Consider the following 20,993-nt stretch of genomic DNA (forward strand, 5'->3'; position numbering starts at 1 on the left):
TGCATGTTTTCTATATCATCTAATGTTTATAATTAGACTCTCATTATACATAAAATTTTATTCTATGATTTTTATAAAGAATTACTATGCATATCAATACACATTTTTATGTACTTTAAAGCCCTTCACTATCTACCATAATAAAAAATTACTTTTTTAATTTTGGTTGACGGTGTGGTGACACGATATCATAGTAGGTACCTGAAGGAACTAGATGTCACGAACCAGGTTAGGGCATATATTCAAACCTTGGGATTGATAAAAACCCTTGAATTAATAGGTCTCGAAAGAAGGAGGGGTATTGAAGAAGACTTTGGAGAGGAGAAGATAGCCGAAAGTATAAATACGCTGTGTGTACAGAGAATCAAGCAAGCTGTGCCTGAGAACAAAAAATATAATTACAACTATAAATATGGCCAATAAATAAAAAAATAAGTGGTACATTAAATTAAAACTAAAAACGATTTCGCCATTAAGTTCTCCAGAATTTGATTTTTATGACATATTAAATAAGATAAAATATATATAATAATCGAATAAATTTCTTTAAAATGAAGTGTGGGACATTTAAGAAATCATGGAAAACACAAAAGAAGCATTAAAAATTCTAAAACGTAATTGTAAATTTAGAATCAAGAATATTTGCCAAATTCTGTATAAGTCACTATTATATGTGAAAAATAAACAATAAAGGTGAAAAACGAACGGCAAGACAAGTACTATAATAGGAAGCGGTACAATTTTCATGATATATGCTAGAAAATAGATGGGCTTCTTTTAATATTTTACAAAAATACTTCTAAAACCAGTTACAGGAATTAAAGTGGTGCTGGATGCTGTTCAAATAGTATTTTAAATGAACTTAGAAATTCAACAATATGTGGAAGCCAAGTAGAAAGAGAGAAAAATAAAATATGGGCTGTATATATAAACCTTGGAGTTTACGATTAAAATAATAGCAAAAGAAAATAAAATCGGGGACATCGAGTTAAAGGTTTATAATTGAAATAGACATATACTGAATACATGAAATTGACGCTAAGAAAATTGACTATAAAGCTTCAAAGGTAAAATATTTCGTAAATTATAAAATCGGCTTCCCTTAAATATACCGATGGGTTGAAATTCCATAAGCTAAATGCAAAAAATTAAAGTTTGAATGCAAAATTGTCAAATAAAGTAAAGATTTTATATATCTAATTAGCTGGTTTTTATATGAACACTACTGAAGGCCGAAATATTGTGTTGAAAATGAGAATAACAGCGAGTTATTTAATTCAAAGGGAAATAAAGGTATTCTTGCAGTAAATAATTCGGAATATTAATTGAAAAGGATATATGTTTGAATTTTTTGCAATGTAAAGGTAATATATAAAATTATTGAATTTTTTCACATTTAATTTGTTATTTATTATTAAAATAGAAACAAACAGCTATAAATTTTTTGGTTTATAATATAAAAAAAAAACCAGAAAACGGTGTTTTCCACCTTTTCATTTAGGCTCAAAATCTGATATATTCACCGAATTTAAATCATTCGCCATTTTAAATACCTTTAAGCAAAAATTTTAAAAATTATCATTAAAATTCATAAGTATCATATTAAAAAAATAATATACCCTTTTCTTTTCTTAAATTTTTATTAATTCATTTTATACACTAAATATCCAACTTTGAATTATAAGTGTAGATTTTGTTACTTAAATACTATATTCCTGCATTTTTTTGATTAAAAACAGAGTATATTGTGCTTACTCAGATCTTTTCTTTGCAAATAAGGTACATTTTGTTGTTCTTGGGAAAAACATGCAATTAAAGATAAATGCTTAATATTTCTAATCATTTCTTTTGCGGCCCATAGATAGCTATATAAAGCAATCATAATCTGATCATATCTTTTTTAAAATGAGAAAACTATATTTCAGCAGAAAAAATGCACAACCACATAAGTGATGCAATTATGTTTGTTATACTACCTTCAAGGCTTTAAAATGTATATAGTGTTCATTCTACGATTAAATTTATTTTATATAATCGTATAAATCCCTCCCGGGAAAAAAAAAGATAACTACTGCTATCAGACTACATCAATTGGGTTGTTGCTTCGAATAAAATTCAAATCATGCTGTTTTTACCTTTTATTACTTACACTTACGTTCAGGAATCAAGTCATTTGTTTTAATTATACATCAAGTGTATGTTTGAGTCTATAAGCTTTCGTTTACTTTAGATCTGCCTACCAGTGTCTACTATATATCTTAAACTAAAACGGCACTGATTGCTTATTGTGTAAGATAACAATGCTTTGCATATAAGAAATTCGAATATTCGATATTTATATTGAGATTTTTGGTTGAAATATCAGACTACACAATCATCACTGCTTTTTATTATAAAATATTAAAAAAATAGGTTTAATTTCAAATAAATTATGAGTTTTATTAAAAGTTTAATCTTATTTAGATTTATAAAATATGAAAAATAAAAATCATAGAAGTTTCACTTTGGTTAGTTAAAAAAATTGAAGTGTTAAGAAACGCGTTATTATTCTATGTATATTAGAAGAAAATGTAATGATTTTGCTTCTTTGAGTAATAATTTAAAAATTAAACTAAAAAAACGTTTAAGTTTAAGCTTAAACTTTTATTACTTTGATACTCTAATCTGGATTTGTTCTGTAATGCTTATCATTTATTAAGCATAAACCAAGAATTAAGAATTATTTATAAGCACATGATTCAATTGAATTTTTTTATAGATATTTAGAAATATCAATATTTTATATCGCTTTAAAATAAATAATTTAAATTTTCTTCTTTGGGATTGAGAAAAACCCTTGAATTAATAGGTCTTGAAAGAAGAAGGGGTATTGAAGAAGACTTTGGAAAGGAGAAGATAGCCTAAAGTATAAATACGCTGTGTGTACAGAGAATCAAGCAAGCAGTGCCTGAGAACAAAAACTAAAATTACGACTATAAAAATAGCCCTTAAATAAAAAAATAATTAGTTTTCTATATTATCTTTACCTCTATTTTAAATATTGGACGAGCTTTTGAAAATATAAAATCCTAACTGTAATGTAAAAAAAATCTCAAGAACAGGTAAAATACAATAGCAAACCCACTTATTTATACATTATTTATGTCCGATAAATGTAAATTTTTTGTTTAAATCCCCGGTTTTCGAACAAAAAATAAAAAAACTTTAGAATTTAATTGGTCGTGCTTTCTTCATGTTTACGTATTTTTTCACGACTTTATTTTTTTTAATATTTAGAATCCTTTTATATATTATTTGTGTCTAAAACGGTTGAGATGTATTAAAAATATATTTAATTAAATTGGAAATTCATTGGGTCAGAGAAAGTCTCCCTTTTTATTGCATAATTAAATTTCAATGAGGTGTCTAAATTATTAATTTTATAATAAGCAGTATTTTTAGAAGATTATATCTATTTTTGTATATTTTTTATATTATATTATATATAACTATAAGATTCAGATATCGATAGTTAATTATAGAAATCATGGCTCTCTTTAAAAAACCACATGATATTTTTTTACTAAATCCCGATATATATTATTTATTTTGCGCCGAGAGGAAGAAATATTATAAATAATAAAGATCTTCTAACAATTTACATATATTAACTCACTTAATTATCAAAAAGGCAGAGTATTTCGTACAAGATACTTATACTATATCAAGTTTTCAAAAAAAGACAATTTTCTTGGTAATTAATATCTTAAAACAAATTTATCGATGGACAATAATCTTTAATTAAAAAAAATTATACTGATCTTATGCATTTAAATTTTTTAAAATTAAAAAATCTTGTATACATACCATATTTAATTTCTCCCTTTTTAGTCCATAACACAAATGGTTCTTTGCCCTAAAAAATTATAGCAATCTAATTAAATTGGAGTTTTTTGACATTTTAAATAAAAATTCATGTATTCTTTCATACGAACCAATTAATTGTATAGAATGATAAGGATAATATTAATATCATATCAGTTTTGCGTAAATAATGCAATTTTAATTTTAAAATAGTTTTTAAATAACCGATAGCAATAGAATGCGGTTTTTTTAGTTTGATATAGAGGCAATTTTCATAATAATATTCGCCTTGATATTTGAAATATTTTATATGAAAATCATAACAAATAAAGTCAATGGAAATTTATTTTCATTTAAAGCTACCAATTATAATAAGAAGCTTTATAATAACATTTGAGTTTAATTAATTTTAGTTTTTATCGTGTAATTATAAAATGTATTTTGCATTCATATTGATTCTTTGTAAAATTATTTTATCATATACACTTGTAGAAATCCTTATATTTTACATAAAATTTTTCACTAAAAATATCACGGGCATTAAATATTTTGAAGTCAATAAATTGAAATTTCACTTCTTATAAACTATATATTTTTGAATTTTTAAATAACTAGAGAGTATTATATCATTGTTTATAGTATATAAAAATGTTAAAATCACCTGTCAAAAATGTAGATTTTTTATTTGGTAATGTGATTAAAACTCGATATGGTATTTGAAAATCACATATATCCGGGCTACAATTGGGTAGATTAAAAAAAAAGAATTTATATGAACCATAATGTGCTTTTAATATGACTTTAAAATGGGAAAATATACATATCAAGCTTAAGAATATAAAAAGAACAACAGATGTTGGACGAACAGACTTTAACATATTAAATGGATGTAATGGTGAAGCTAATCCAGGTGAGTTATTTGCAATCATAGGGCCATCCGGTGGCGGGAAATCAACACTTCTAAATTCACTTGTTGGTAGAGTTACACCCAAGGCGATTACTACTGGAAAAATTACATATAATGGAGTGCCAAGAAACGAAGATACATGGATGAATGAAGCTGGATTTGTTGATCAAGATGACGTTATATACGAAGAATTAACTGTTTTAGACACACTTCGGTATGCCGCAAAATTTAGATTATCATCTAAGCCTTTTAAAAGCGATCAAAAAATTTCTTTCAATCAAATGATAGAGGAAAAAATCGACAATTTGTTGGGCGTATTACATTTAAAACATTGTTGCGAGTCTTTAATGGTGAAAATTTCTGGGGGAGAGAGAAAAAGGGTAATGATAGGAATAGAGCTCATTAGTGATCCGAAAATAATATTCCTTGACGAACCAACGAGTGGCTTGGACTCATCTATAGCTTTTGATGTTTGCAAAGTACTCAAGGACTTGGCAGTAAAGGATAATAAAATCATTATTCTTTCGATTCATCAGCCAAGTTCAAAAATATTTGATCTTTTTGATAAAATTCTTTGTCTTTCAAAAGGAAAAGAAATATACAATGGCGTTATATCCGAGATTGACAATTTTATAGCCGATTCTGGCATGAAAAAAAGACCAGATGTTACTTATCCCGAGTTTTTAATAGAAATGTGTCATACCGGAGCTCGTCATATTAGTAGTTTAACAGAAAAAGATGGCATCTTAAAAAATTGTGTAAAAGAAAACAAAACAAGGGTTTCTTTCGGCTTTAGTTTTTTCCACATTTATATCTTGATTCAAAGACAACTGCAGATTATTTCAAAAAAGAAATTCGCTTTCTTAAAAAGTATTTTAGGCCCATTTCTAATTTACTTGTTTATCTTGTACTTAATTTATGCATTAAAAGAAAAGATCGAAAAAGACGCTGAGCAGATAATCATGAGTTGGGGTCTTAATGCTATAGATTTTACAAAATATAAGCGAATGCGAATTTTAAATCCTTTATTACAATTATTTTCTACAAATTTAAGCCTAGTCATGGTGTTTCCTGCATATTTAAGAGTTTCCGCTTTGAGTTTTCTTGATGTTTTTTTGATTTCAAAGCGAGAAATAGGGGTTGGGACATACACTGTAACGAGTTTTTACTTAGGAATCTTTTTTTTAAATAATATGATTAATAATGTGATGTCTTTCATATTTTTTTGTTTGCTCAGGTATCTTGTACCCGAAATCGCCACGAAGAGTTATTTCGGTAGTTTGCTAGCATCTAACATTTTCGCGACCGTCGTAGGATTATTTTTCGGCTCTGCTTTGTCTAATAAGAAACTTATTATCGGGGTCTTATCAATTTATGGCTTTTTCTGTTTTGTAGTTCCTCCGCTATACTCATATTTTCTACTTATTTTAGAAAAAACAATGCCCGACTTGAAATCATCCTTTTTTCTGCAGAAAGTTATACCTTGTGTTATTTCTACATTTCCAACCTCTCATATTTCAAGTATTTTTAGTTACTTCATAGTGAAAGGTCTGATTGATGAACTTAAGGGACAACGAGAATTTAATTTGGTTATGAATAACTTAAAAATTATTCTCTACACTATTTTAAATTACTTACCAGGCATAGGAGGAAAGCTATGGGTGTTCTTTATATTCATTGTCTTTCTGTTTGTGATGTATTTTATCACCGGAATTTTCCTTCTGGGTAAAAGAATATTACCAGATGTAAGATATGACCTAGAAAAAAAGAATAAGAAAATAGCTTAGGATATATAAATAGAAAGAAAATCATGAATCTTTACTTTTTTTCAAATTTTGCATGCAACTTTTGTTATATCTAAATTATTTTTTGGCAAAAGTATTTTTATGATCTCAAATATAACACATAAAGCATATCATAGTTGAAAATATTTAAATCGATTTTATATAAAAAAGTTTATAATTAAATACAAAAGACTCAAATTTGCACTAAAATCTGAAGGATTTTTTATATAAGCAATTCATTTTTAAAAAAATAAAACTCGATTCTCTGTGAAATATGCATTTATAGTAACGAGAAATAAACTAAAAAATCTAGTATTTTTGGTAAATTCGTGCTCTTGAATATATAGAAAAAATAACCATAAAAAACATACATATTAATACCTGGAAATATCCAGAATTTAATACTGCTAAAAATCAAAGAGAAATATACCACAATAATAAAAAATAAAACACAACCTTTAACTCTCCCCCCAGATCTCTATTTTTGCCCTTAAATTATTAAAAAGGAAAGAATAGTCAATTTAAGGCTTTAAACCCCACATAATCAAAAAATGTGTATAATTATTCCCTCTTTTATATTTAATATTTCCTGTATTTTCAAAAGAAATTTTGTTTTAGAAACTAAAATATGCATAAATAGTGTTGTATTTGCCTAATTTCATCAATAAAATGGATTTAAAAAATCCTTGGTATCATATTTGAAACAATTTTCTGTATGTTTGGATTGTTATATTTAGAATGCTGCGTATTATAGAATTTCAAAATATTGAGCAACTATCTACGTTAAATATATAACTTATTTTTATGTGATTTAGCATTAAGATATTAAGTTTTTTTCTAATTTAGTCAGTACCAGTAATTTATATATTATAGTTATGAAACAAAGAAGCATAGGTTTATTACTTTGTAACATCATTTACATAAAAAATCACGATTTTCTAGATTTCTGAATGAAACTTGTTTTACTTTGGGTGCTTTAAATACTATAAAATGACCTTCTTTTTCTAAAAAATTAGCATTTGACCTGTTAAAAATTAATTTTTTAATCTATAAATATAATATTTGCCTATAAAATCACAGCTCATATCGGGTCGTGTATATTTAAAGTGACTCAAAAAGGCAAATTTCTTTCTATATGTTCATATTCGACTAGAGGCTTCATAAAGGTAAAATTACTTTCGAACCTTTTTGAACAGATTTAGGCACCATTAAATGTTTTAAATTGATTTTTAAAAGCTGATGTATCTAGAATATTATAAAATCATGCTAAGTTTATAGTAGAATTGCATTTCTTCGACATATGCATATTTTAATTTACTATAAATTGAACAAATAGGGCCTTTACCGACATAAACCGAAAATATAAAAAATAAATTTTAGACTGATTATAAATTATTTTAAAAATAACAAATGTTGTTTGTGCAATATTCAACTTAGTTTAAACTTAAATTTTCGGATAAAATGAAAAAAATATAGATACATGAAAGGAAATGCTAAATTATTCAGCAGGTGTAAACCGTGTAAAAATAAATTAAATATTGCCTTTAAATTTATTTACAATATTTTCAGCGATAAAAATCTATTGAATTATTATGAAATGTTATATAAGAATCATTAATTTCTTAATTAAATTCATATTCAGCATATAACAATATGGTATGTATATAAATATGACCAAATACTAGGCTTTTGTATTCTGAATTTTGATTGTATGTAAAGGATGTAGTAATTGGAACATTATTCATTATAATCAAAAGACATAAAAAAATTATACATAAAAATACCGCAAAACAAACGATTATACAGTATGAAATATATTCAACTTTCATGTCAAAGAATATAAAATTACAAAAAATATCAATATCCGATTGACAATTAGACATAAAAAACATAATCAGATGGCATAAATAAAGGTAAATTTTATATCTAAGGGTTATTTTTTTCTTTAACTTTTCATGTTTGCATGCGCAAAACCTTATGTTGACCTGTATTAACCGATCTAATGTATATTCTTATAAGAAAATCGTCCTTAAAGTCTTCCTGAATATATATTCTACTTTCAAGGCTTATAAATTGTGTTTTTCTCAATACTGTTGTTTATGCATGTGCTTCAGCTTCCGTTGTCATCTTGAATTCCTTAATATACAACTTTTGATAAAGGAAAAAATATATAAATAACATATAAAAAAGATGGGATATATAAAACAAGAAAATCCTAGTTTTACAGTGCTGAATATATTTTATTTGTGGAATTGAATAAAATAATAATATTGAATCAACCAAACTCTTAAGTATTGGGGGAAGAAGAGTCATTGAATAAGGTTATAAACATAATGTGGTGAAAAAAGGTAAAAGGCAAATCTATCATAAAAACAATCTTAGGTTCTGATTGAAAAACTACGTATAGCTATATAATAAATTAAATCCAAAATAAAATACTATTTGTGTCAACTGATTAAAATGAAACTTCAATTGAATTAACTCATTGATTAAAATAGGAAAAATAGATATAAAAATCCCCAAGTGACCATAATTTTATACTTATGGAATAAAAGCAAGAAATTATATTAGATGGTAAACACTAAATTTAATTTTGTGATGCATATTTCATTAAAGAAAAAGATTACACCATTGAATTGATATAATATCACTGAATTCAAGATCATTTTAATTTTTTTCATTTATGAAATATTGATTTAATCGATATTCTTGAGATCTTTGTGGCTGATAACATTTTCATTTTTTCCTTGAAATTTATTTAATAGTTAAAACACACAAATCTCGTAAATCAGCGATAATATAATGGATATGTTATCGTTTATTTAGGTTTAATGTTTGAATAAGTATATTTGATTTTTTGATCAATATTTGATCATAATTAGTTAATATAATTATTCTTAAACGACTATTATATTTTAGAAAATATTAATTTAACTAAATTTATGTTATAATTTTTCACAACAATTCTATAACCTTAAAATATTTTGTTTTTATATCCAAATTTGACTTTTGATTTGAATTTAATTTGCAAAATACGTATTTTTTTATCTGCCGGTTTTTATACACCACCCCATCTTTATATGTTTTTATAATCTAGTTTTTTTTATAATTTGTATGTTCTATCATTTACCACTAAAATTTGATATGAGTCCGTTTAAATCCTTTTTCAATATAATTTTTTAGATTGTTTAAATTCCATTTTTTTTGTGAAAATTTTACAAAATTCTATTGTATTTTATTTTTGTAAAATTGCGAATATACCTAAAAAATGATATTATCTTTTAATTAATTAGCTTGGCATATAATGATAATGGCTTGAATATGGGTCTTCCATGTTTCTTTTTTATATTTTTCATAATTCGAATATGCCTTATTTGTTTTAAAACATAATAATATTTCTTAAATTTTGCAGACAAATAAATTCCGCATAATTGTATATCGAAAATATTTGATATATGAAGCAAAATTTTCTATGATAAATTATAATGCAAAAAAAATTGTAAATTATTATTTTAAATCAAAATAACTTTAAAAGCTATAATCTAAAAAGGGGGAGCATTGGGATTTATGTTTTAGAAAAACTACTTACGAACGTATGCGATTTGTATAAAAATCACGCCTAATTACTAAAGACATCAAATATTATATCGCTGTATTTTTAATAACACATTTCAAATTTAAAACTTAAATATGTGATTTGCTCAATGCTACTAATAATAATTGCAGATATGACTAATCCAATCGTGTTTTTTTAATGATTTAGATATACTCTTCACTTATTAACTATTTAAATTAAAGAATTCTTTTTTTTAGCTACAACATCGAATCATAAAATATGAGCGTACATCGGCTTTTGCAATAAAATGATTTCTATAAAAATAGTTTCACAAAAATCTTAACTAAATTCAAGTATATATAGATCTATACATTTATATTTTAAAATGAGTTCCTATAAATAACTTTCTCTGGCAGAAATTAAGTGTCACAAGTGGTTTTTTCTTTTGAAACCTTCATAATATACATTTATAAAAAAATTTGCTCATATATATTTAACAACGGAAGCTTCAAGTATGTGAAACTAATATTTTGTATAAAATAAGCTGTAGCGAACTCTCTTGAATTTTTAATACAATAAAATGCCACACTATCTTGTTACAATTTTTTTATAAAACTTTACCATTTATTATCATCTAAATCTAACAAATTTTGCATTTTAAGCATCTTTAAAGATTATTTTATCCATAGACATCCTCCACCTATCTTCAATCTGCTAAATCCTGTCTAGTAAACTTTCAATAATATGTTAATATTGAATCTTGGCATTAATAAATCTGCATGCTCATATCTTTTTTTACTTAAATAGGAATACAAGTAAAAGTTTTCCAATATGATGTAGTAACACTTGCTTAATTAGATTTGAATAGTATTAAAATGGTTTAAAATATCCGTAAATGCTTGTATTTTGCCATCAAAACCCTTCCAATCATGATTTAGAACGGCAAACGTATTTTAATGATAATATAAGAATTAGACTAAGCAATGTATAGTATTCCTGCTTTTTACATCTGCAATATTATAAGTTTAAAAGAAAAATAGTAAAAAAAACAAGTTTATGGGTCAAACTAGATATAAATATTCTTGTTTCGTTAGCATATGTAAAGATTCATTCTTATTCTAATAAATTAAATTATTTGTAAATTATTCATTACAAGATCGATTTCAAAATAATATCATAATTTAATGTATAAAGTAGAAATTTTTGACTTAAATCTGTTATTCGGGATTTAAAAAGTGATGTCTTTTTTTTGTTTTCTTGTAATTTATTCCATGATTGAAAAGCGCAAATAAAATCCCATAAACTTTTTTTTAAAAAATATATTCGAAAATTTTTTTATCGTAATAAATCCCTTTTTTAAATATGAAAAAACAACAGAGAATTATACATATTATAAAATAATGGTGAAATGCAAATTTCAGCCCTAAGTAAAAAAATACGTCTGAATTCTATGCATTAATTTACTTTTTAAAAAATAGACCAAGTTAAATTTAAATAATCATTAAATAAAAACCAAATGGTATTTATTTATATATAAGATCATTTGAAAAGATTTATTGTAAATATTTATGAATTCTATTTCAAGTGAGTATATTTTCTGGATGGGGGCTATAATATTACTAGCCATACTTATTTACAAAAAGTATTGCAGTCAATACTACACACAGCTGATTTTAGTTTTTTTGCGAAAATTGTAGATAACGAAGACAAATATCCGTCGTTTTTGAAAAATGATTATTAAGCGTGGCTTTCTATAAAACACTAAATTTTAATGTGTTTAGATAAGACAAAAGCGAAATTTTCCATTAAATATCCGTTATTTATAATTATAAAACTAAAATAAAATCCAATTTGAATTTCTTCAATTAGACATCATGAAATACGTCGCAATCCCGAATTTTGGAGCTAGAGAGAAATTTTTTACATAATTTTTGCCAATCGAACCATTAGTTGATATATAAAAATCAATTTCTATTTTATAAACTTTAGTGCATGAAATTTCGATTTTTTATTTTATTTTTACATGGTAAAGCAGAAAAATAACTATATTCTAGTGATGATTTTAATAAATTAAAGGTAGAAACTTTATCATTTAAAATACCTTTAATAATAATATTCACGCAATTTCTTTGTCAATTGATATAGATCACATTTTTTCTCTAAATATTTTCGACTAAAAATTTAATTCAATATTAAAATTGTAATCCTTTTTAAAGTTAAAAAAGAATTTTCATTAACAATTTGTTGTAATATTATACATTTAAATTTTATATTATCGGTTTAACTAGATATTTTAATTCTTACTTTATAAATATTTTTTGAACAAAAGTAAATTTATATTTACACCAATAGTATTGTATCAGATATATCACATTAATATATAATAAAGTAATGCACAATTCGTTTTTATATATGGGGTTGCATTAAAACTGTATTTTTTAAAAAAATGCTAATAGTTTTTTTTAAGTTGTTTGTTATAAAACACCTTATAATTGCTATGGAATACAATTTTCATGCGCTTTATTTCACGCGAATTTTTTTATATCAAACTTCTATACATCATAATACTTTTTGATTTAAATTAGCTCTTTTGCTGCCCTTTTAGAGCCAGATTGCAAATAGAAGAAGTGTCGATTGGGGTTTTATGCATAAAAAATTCCTCTTTCTTAACAATTAAAATATTTATGATCCCAATATTATGCAAAAAAATAAAATTATAATAAAATTACTTTAATTTTCGCCATAAATTTCCTAATTAAACATGTTTATTGATAAAGGTTTTTTAGTTTTCTTTGATTCCGAGCCACAAAGCAAATGCCAGACCATTAAAACTTAGAAATTATATTGTTTATAGAGCTATAATATACTTCTAAAATATACTATTATCGCTACGACAAATTTTTATATTATTTGATTCTAGTTTCAAAATATTTATAAAAGGTTTCTCGTGATTATAAATTATTGTTCTAAGGTACTAAGATACACTTAAAATCTTTGGTTCGGTACCTTTGCATTGTCCAAATATTGGTCTTATATTGTTTTTATGCTTATCTATAAAAAATGACAATAAAAGCACAGCATTTTAACATACAAAATATATTTTTTAAATTTTTTAGAATCTTGAAATTGCATTTATAATACACGAAATAATGCAAATAAATAAATGTAATATTTCTGATGTTTTTAAAAAAACAATATTATAATTTTATTCAAAAAAAAAGCACATAATTATTTTTAGATAAAAGTAATATATAACCTAAAAAAGTGAGATTTTTTTATAAAACCAGCGCAGCAACCTTTAAACTAAAGTTACTTTTGTTTAACCTAAATTCTTAGTTTAAAAACAAAATATGGTGATTTTTGGTTATTTAATTTAATATATATTTTTAGTATAATTAGTAGACATTTTTACTAAAGCCACTATATTATGAATCTTAATATAATTAGCTAAAATATTTATAGATCTTAATTTGCAGGAAATATTTTATTTATGTTTAATTATCACCTAAATTACTCGTATTTTCATCATTTTCTAAATCCAGAACAAATTCATACACACTGTTTCCTTTAACAATAAACCGATCTTGTATTTTTTTAAAAAATACCTGCTTTATTTTATAAGTAATTCCATCATCAAAAGTGCAATGTTTTATTAAATATTCTAAGCAAATTTTCAATTCACCTTTTATTTCGTCTTTTTTGCTTTTTAAATCACTTATTCTATCAAATATTGCCCTGTTAACAATTTCATCGTGATTGTTATGCAAAGTATTTTTTTCATTAAGATGTGTACTGTCATGGTTAGAATAACTATATAAAAGATTTTCATTTTCTATGTTTTGACTCTCTTTAATCTGCAAAGAGCCTTTTGTATGAATAATTTCTGCTTTGTTGTCTTTTGACCACTTATAGTTGTTGTATATCTTGTTTTTTCTGTTTCTTTCGTTTTTCCCCATACGACATCCCTCGCATCGATAATTCCATGTAAATTCCATATTTTCAAATTTTTTTTTAGATCAGTAAAAATATAATTATCATTCACATCAGATCGGGGGGTTATGATTTTCAAGTCTGATTTTTTTGGACTTTGCGCTTGAAAGGATTTGTTTTCAAGCAGAACACTTCGTATGCCTTCATTGTAATCTTGTGAATTCTTTTCAGACCACTGAATACGTTCGGATGCATTGGCATGAATCATAATAGAAATTCCTATTTTTGATTTTTGGAGCAAGTATAAAATTACTTTAATTTTAGAAAATCTAAATTTGTAGTGGCAAAACATCAATTTTTCACATATTACAGAAAAGAGAATTGAGAAATTCATTACATAATCGTATTTTATCAACCTGATATCTTTAGACCGGTTTTTTGTGCTTTCATAAACAATAGAGTTGCGAGATGTAGCTTCCAGATTACATTTGTAATCTCCAAAATAAAACTTAAACTCTTTTCTGCCCGCTAGAAATCTGCAAGGCACATCAAAGCAATTTGAATACTTTAAATAAAAGTCTATGGTGGTTCTGTTATCTATTATAATTTTATCTTCTTCTAAAGGCTCTTCTTTATCAATAGATTCAACATTATTAATTTCACGGGTTTCCAATTTGGTTTTCACTTTCGTGGTTTGATTTTTGCTTATCGGGATGGTATTGAATTTGAGTTAAATTGTTACTTAAGCCTTGATCATCAGAATGTTTCAAAGCATGCATGTACATTATATTGTATATACCAATGATGTATGGAATACTTTTGGGCACATTTAAATCTGTAGAATCTATGTGATTTCCATTAAATTTTGATTTTACGGCAGATACAGATATCTCGCCTGTTTTATTGGATGCAACTTTAGTATTTGTTGCCTTTCTTTTAGTAAACCTAGATAACCAGGAAAGTAATCTTGATAGTAGTGTTCTCGATACTTCATCATTCTAAAAACCTAATTTATACTCATAATCTGATGAAATTGTTCTCTTTTCTACTGTATCAGTGGCTGCTATGTGTTGAATTTCCGGATAATTAAGAGACTTATTTGTTTTTTCTTTATCAATACAAGAGTTATCATGTATTTCAACGGCTGAAAATTCAGAAGGTGTGTTTATTTCAACATGAGTATGCGACATGTATGGTATTTTGGAAGAATACAACTACACCTGAAATTTTTTTATGTATCTTATGCAACAGTCATTAAGAAAATTATATTCCAATTGCATTTTATTGATGAGAGAACAATATTTAAGATAAACTTCCCTTCATTCCTTTCGATCAATAATTTTAAACGTGCTTAAACATTTATAGCAAGCAGTTTCTGTCAAAAATTTCTCTTGATTATCGTATACTTTAAGAATTACATTCATTTCTTTTTGAAGATCTGCTTTCAATTTTTCAATTTTTACGTTAAAATGTGTGATTTCTGCTATGAATTCGCTCTCAACAACGTTTAAAATAGAATTGAATTCTTTGAAAAATACTCTTTGTTGGATATCTAAACCCTCACGGCTGAAGCGTAACTCAGCAATGTGTAAACGACAGCTTATTTCTCTAGCATTTGAAATGAAAAATATTTCAAGCATTTTCAACTGTATTTGATTCTCGAAGAGGTCCGAAACCAAACGATTCTTATAAATAACCAACCTAATGCGACTTTCATAAATGTATGCACATAAACGATCTCGTTTGATCTTATTCTCAAAAATATTTACCAGAATACACATATCTATGCAAAGAAATTCATCCGAAAAATCTTTAGATTTTTATTTTTCAGAAAACCTTACCGTAAAATGCTTTTTGCATAGTTTTAGGTCTAAATATATACAGAAAATATGTGTTTTGAAATCTTCGTCTGGAATTTTTTTCTTAAATGTTTTTAAAGTAACATATGGACAGGAAAGATTTTTACGAATATGTAATCCATGGCGCATCTCTTCTCTTATCGACCACAATAGACTATCTTCAAGTCTCACAGTATCATTATTTTCTAGAAAACTTCCCTTGGTACGATTGTTTTTTATATTTAGCACATTTAAATGCTTAAAATTCTTGTAGTAAATACGAATATTTGCGATTTCTGATCAAAATCTGCTTTCATCACTATCTGGGTCATTGGTACTAATATTATTCATGGTTCTAGGATTTAGTGATGTAGTATCAACCGAAATATTGCTTCTTTTTCAAAATTTTTCTATCTTTTCAATTATAATCAAATGTTTCATTTGTGTGAAGTTACTACTAGTGTTATGATGATTGTTTTGTATATTATTTTCGCTTGAAATAGGATCTCTATTCGTTGTTTGGATTCCTTTTATAAAGTTGAATTTCTAAGTATGGATCGCTCGTTTATACATCTTATCGCTTATTTAGAAAATATTCTATTAATTTAATACTTTATAGATTAAAAATGTAGATTTTTTATGTCCATAAAATGTGAATACGGTGATATTCATCCAATAAAAATTTTTTATCCTTTTTTGATTTGAATCAAGCTCAGATTACAAAATGGTGTCTACGGTATATATATTGTGTATAAATACATGTTTTAAACGATAGGCAAGTATCGATTGATTGTCATCTCACTCAACTTTACATGGCGTTATGAGATCGAAGCTTTAAAAATCACATTCTAATCAGAAATTATTCTCAGTTTTATAACATTTCATGAAAAGAATAACCTACCATCTAGCTGGGATACCGACGGATTTGAGTAATAGATACGCTCAGAAAATCAGCAACTGTGTGTCTATATATTACTCCTAAAAATCCAATAAAGTTTATGTGTTCAAAAATTTTCGGATACATTGAAAGATCGATTTTTGCTTCGAATTATCTTTCTTATCAGGAGAATTTTTAAATTTGTATCTTACATGCATGTTTATTAGAGTTATCTCACTACTGTCCAATAAAATGCATTTACTTAATTTTCTTACTATTGTTCAGAAATTATTGGTTAATCATTATATTTTGAAAAAGTCTGATGATTGGGTAAAATTATGAGTCACTGTTTTTTTGTAGAATTTTTTATTCATTTAAATAAAACCAATTTTCTCATTTTCTTTGGTGGATAATTAGGTTTTGATATTAAATTGTTGTGGAGGAGAATTTCAATATGTAATTTTTTTTGTGCCACATTAGAACATTAGAACCCTATGTTTTGATATAGTTTAAATCCACGCGATTAAATAAAATGAAATTCAAATTTCATAAACGTAAGTGTAATGGAACCATCAAAATTAACAAACCTTTGCTCACAATGAAGTTTTATTGTAATAACCATGCAACATAACATTCTAATTTGTGGAAAAATGGTTTTTCTTCTGGTTGGATATATTTCCAAAGCTTAATTCCAAATTAAATTAATGTTTTTAAATGCTTTCAAATTTTTACAATTTAATTATATTGGCGCTTAAATTACAACTTAATTGATTCTTACAGATTATTTTTGCAAAAAAATGTATAAAAAAACCATTTCTTAAAGTTTTGGATATTTTAATTTATCATCGCAAAATTTCAGTAGGCAAGAGTCAATTTATCAATCATCTTTGATCGAAATTAAAAATTACAAAAATGCTGCAATTTTATATTTATAAGTAAAATATATGATGTAAAAACATCATGTATGAATTATTTTTATTTTTTAGAATCGATTGACCCGATTTGTATCAAAAAAACAAGTATTTACTTATCTTACTTATATTTATAATAGTTTTGTCGACTGTAATAACCATAATATTATTTAAACATGATAGATAAGAATTAATTTATTTTTACTGATACGCCTTTATTTAAATCTTCTGCGATATGCTTTCACCGAGCATCCCATAAAAAATAATATGGATCTTACCCTTACATGTGTAATAAAATATATTTTGCTTGATATTATCTCTTTGATTAAAATATAAGATTTAAATTCATATATTCACAACGTTGAATTTCTTGGATAAAAGTTCATAAGCATTATCTTAAAATAATATAAACGATAACAAAAAGTTAAAAAAATATCAAACTATAAAATTATTGGCCCAAAATCTTTAAAGATTGGGATTGGTTGTTTATACGGTCAAAATAAGAATTATAAGAATCTACACAAATGAAACTAAATTTTATTGGGAAATAAATAAAAATATGCTTCGAATTAGCATAGTTTATTCATATATATGATTATTTTTATATATAATTAATTTTTAGAAGTAATTACCATTCAATGGATCACAAAGGTGATAATTTATGATGAATGCCTGATTATGTGTATTATGGTCCAACTATTATCCTTTATTAGCGTGTGATTTTATTATAATTCTATTATATTCGTTAAAAAATTTATTTAGCATATTAGATGACGTAAATCGCTCACCATTAAAAGTAAACACCCCATAATAATATGAATTTCTTGATAACTCGCACTTGGTTCAAGATTCGATTTCTATTCATATCTTTAAAATCAAGTATGTGTTTAAATGTTGTTTTAATTTTACTGTGGGTTGTACAATAGCGTTTAATTTTACCCTTGCAGCTATGCGGCATTAATTATCCCTGTTGATTTAATAATGGTTTTGCAGGTTGTATATTTGTGCCATCGTCATGTAATTTGAAGCTAATAAGCCTGATATGTGCAGCTAGAAACCGCCGTCAATATAAAATCATTAAATTTTTTAATTTTTGATATTTTATTGATAAATAATAGAGTTTTTTTGTTTGTGTATTTTAAATATCATTTATTGGTAGTTATCGTTAAAATTATGCCTTTAGAATCATTAAGTTATTATTTTAATCAAATATAACGTTATATTTATATAATAAAAGGCTTTATTATTTAATAAATAGGTCTATAAAATGGAACATCTGTTTATTGGATTATTCAATTGCAAAGAATTAATCTATTTTATAACTATTCTCGTAGAATCTTTTAAATATTTTATATGACATTTCAAGCAATAATTTTTGTCGCTCAAAGTTTTTACTGTTTAATGATTTGATTATTCTGCATTATCTTCTTTTCTGTGTATAATTATCGACCTCTTCATTGGTTTGGCTATCCCAGCAAAGAATTATTCAACCATTCAGTCATTTTAGGATTTGATTAAATATCGCTAAAAAACACAAATATTATATTATCTGAGTTTATTTATCTGCTTATTAACTAGAAATTGATTTTATTTTAAATAAACCCTAGGCATATCTTTTAGTTAATTCAACACATTTCTAATATTAAATTAATAATATTTTTTACTTAAAATTATGCGTACCAACTATAAACAATACTTGTTTGTCTATCAATTTTATTATTATTGGAGTTAAATTATTTATTTACGTAATCTCTAATCATTTAATCACCCAATATACATTTTTCAAATTATACAGTTTTTTAGTTGTTCATAAAATTTATATTGGAAGATTATTCAGCAATGAATATTTGTATTTTAGGCTATTTCTTAGACTAATTCCTTCAACTTTTTAATCATATAAGTCATTGTATTATTAAATAGCTTATGCCTAAATTATTTTTGCCCGTGTAGTATATTATTTAGCTAACGAATTTTATAATAATAGCTTTTTGAATAAGTAGATCCTTAGCATATTATTGAAAGTATAAATTATTAATTTTTTATTTATGGGCCATATTTATAGTCGTAATTTAAGTTTTTGTTCTCAGGCACAACTTGCTTGATTCTCTGTACCCACAGCGCATTTATACTTTCGGCTATCTTCTCCTCTCCAAAGTCTTCTTCAATACCCCTCCTTCTTTCGAGACCTATTAATTCAAGGATTTTTCTCAATCTCAAGGTTTGAATATATGCCTCAACCTGGTTCGTGACATCTAGTTACTTTTGAATTTTTTATATGAAGATTTATATTATATTAAACCCTTAATTATATTCAGATCTGATTACGATAAATTAAATGTTCGTGGGCCACATATTATGTTCTTCGTGGGAGATAATAATCAAGATCTAAATAATATAATGTGGATTGAGATATATATTATTTTACCGAATAAAACTTTTATTATATTAACCACTAATTTATGTATAAACCACAACCGAGATTTATCTTGGGATGAAATTAAAAATTTTTCAAATTATTTATGCAGAAATTCATAAATATATTCACTTCTTTAACAAAGTTTTTTGATTATTTAGATATAAATTCTAAATATATGGACATTTCGTGTGTGCTATCATCGCAAGTACAGCTCATATCGTCTTATTTATATTTTCGCTGTAATTATATAGTAGTTTATTATTCAATTTGTATTTTTTTGCGGAATAAAATGCATCGAAACACTATTTATGGCAAAAACTATGATAATGACATCGACAATTTGCAGAAAGAGTCACAATATAGGATTCAAATATTATATAAAAAGTAAATGGTGACAAAATACACAATGTGTAATTAAAAATTACTTGAATAAATTACCAATAGCATTAACACACAGTATAAAAGTAACATATTTTCACTAGTTTTTATAAACACATCTGAAAATTAAAACAAAAACTAAAAATGCTAACATATATGAGGTAATTGTCTTTGGTTGTATTTTTTTTGATACTTACCAATATTTAAAAAACTGAAATTGGTCCGAATTGATACAATGGGAATCCCTGAAACAGAGTAAAAATAAATAATTTATAGGTACAGAATATAAGATAAGACATTTATTATGGTTTTTAAACTTTTTTGTAATTTTTAATCGTATTTAGTCATATTTGGATAGATGTATCACGAAATAAATTTTGCAAAGAATAATCTATTAACGCCTAATTTTCAACACTTACATATGAAAGACCCATAATAGTCTTAAAATTTATATAAACACAATAAATTTCCAAACTACACATATATTTTTCTTTTTTCCATAGATAGTTTTATAGGACCGGAATTATACTAAATTCTGAATTTCAATTATAAG

The 20,993-nt window shown here is 25.2% G+C and overlaps 1 protein-coding gene across 1 annotated transcript in view; it reads left to right on the forward strand.

Moving 5' to 3' along the window:
* Positions 1 to 20,993, forward strand: part of LOC147065018 (uncharacterized) — a 93,969-nt gene that overhangs the window by 15,587 nt on the left and 57,389 nt on the right. The window contains exons 2-3 of the mRNA XM_085957352.1: positions 4,754 to 4,926; positions 5,092 to 5,326. Coding sequence (XP_085813478.1) covers positions 4,754 to 4,926; positions 5,092 to 5,326 — 408 coding nt within the window. The remainder of the gene's footprint in view (positions 1 to 4,753; positions 4,927 to 5,091; positions 5,327 to 20,993) is intronic.

Source organism: Rhyacophila brunnea, unplaced genomic scaffold (assembly GCF_057557595.1).
Source record: "Rhyacophila brunnea isolate RB1 unplaced genomic scaffold, BYU_Rbru_1.0 scaffold_67, whole genome shotgun sequence".
Lineage (NCBI taxonomy): Eukaryota > Metazoa > Arthropoda > Insecta > Trichoptera > Rhyacophilidae > Rhyacophila > Rhyacophila brunnea.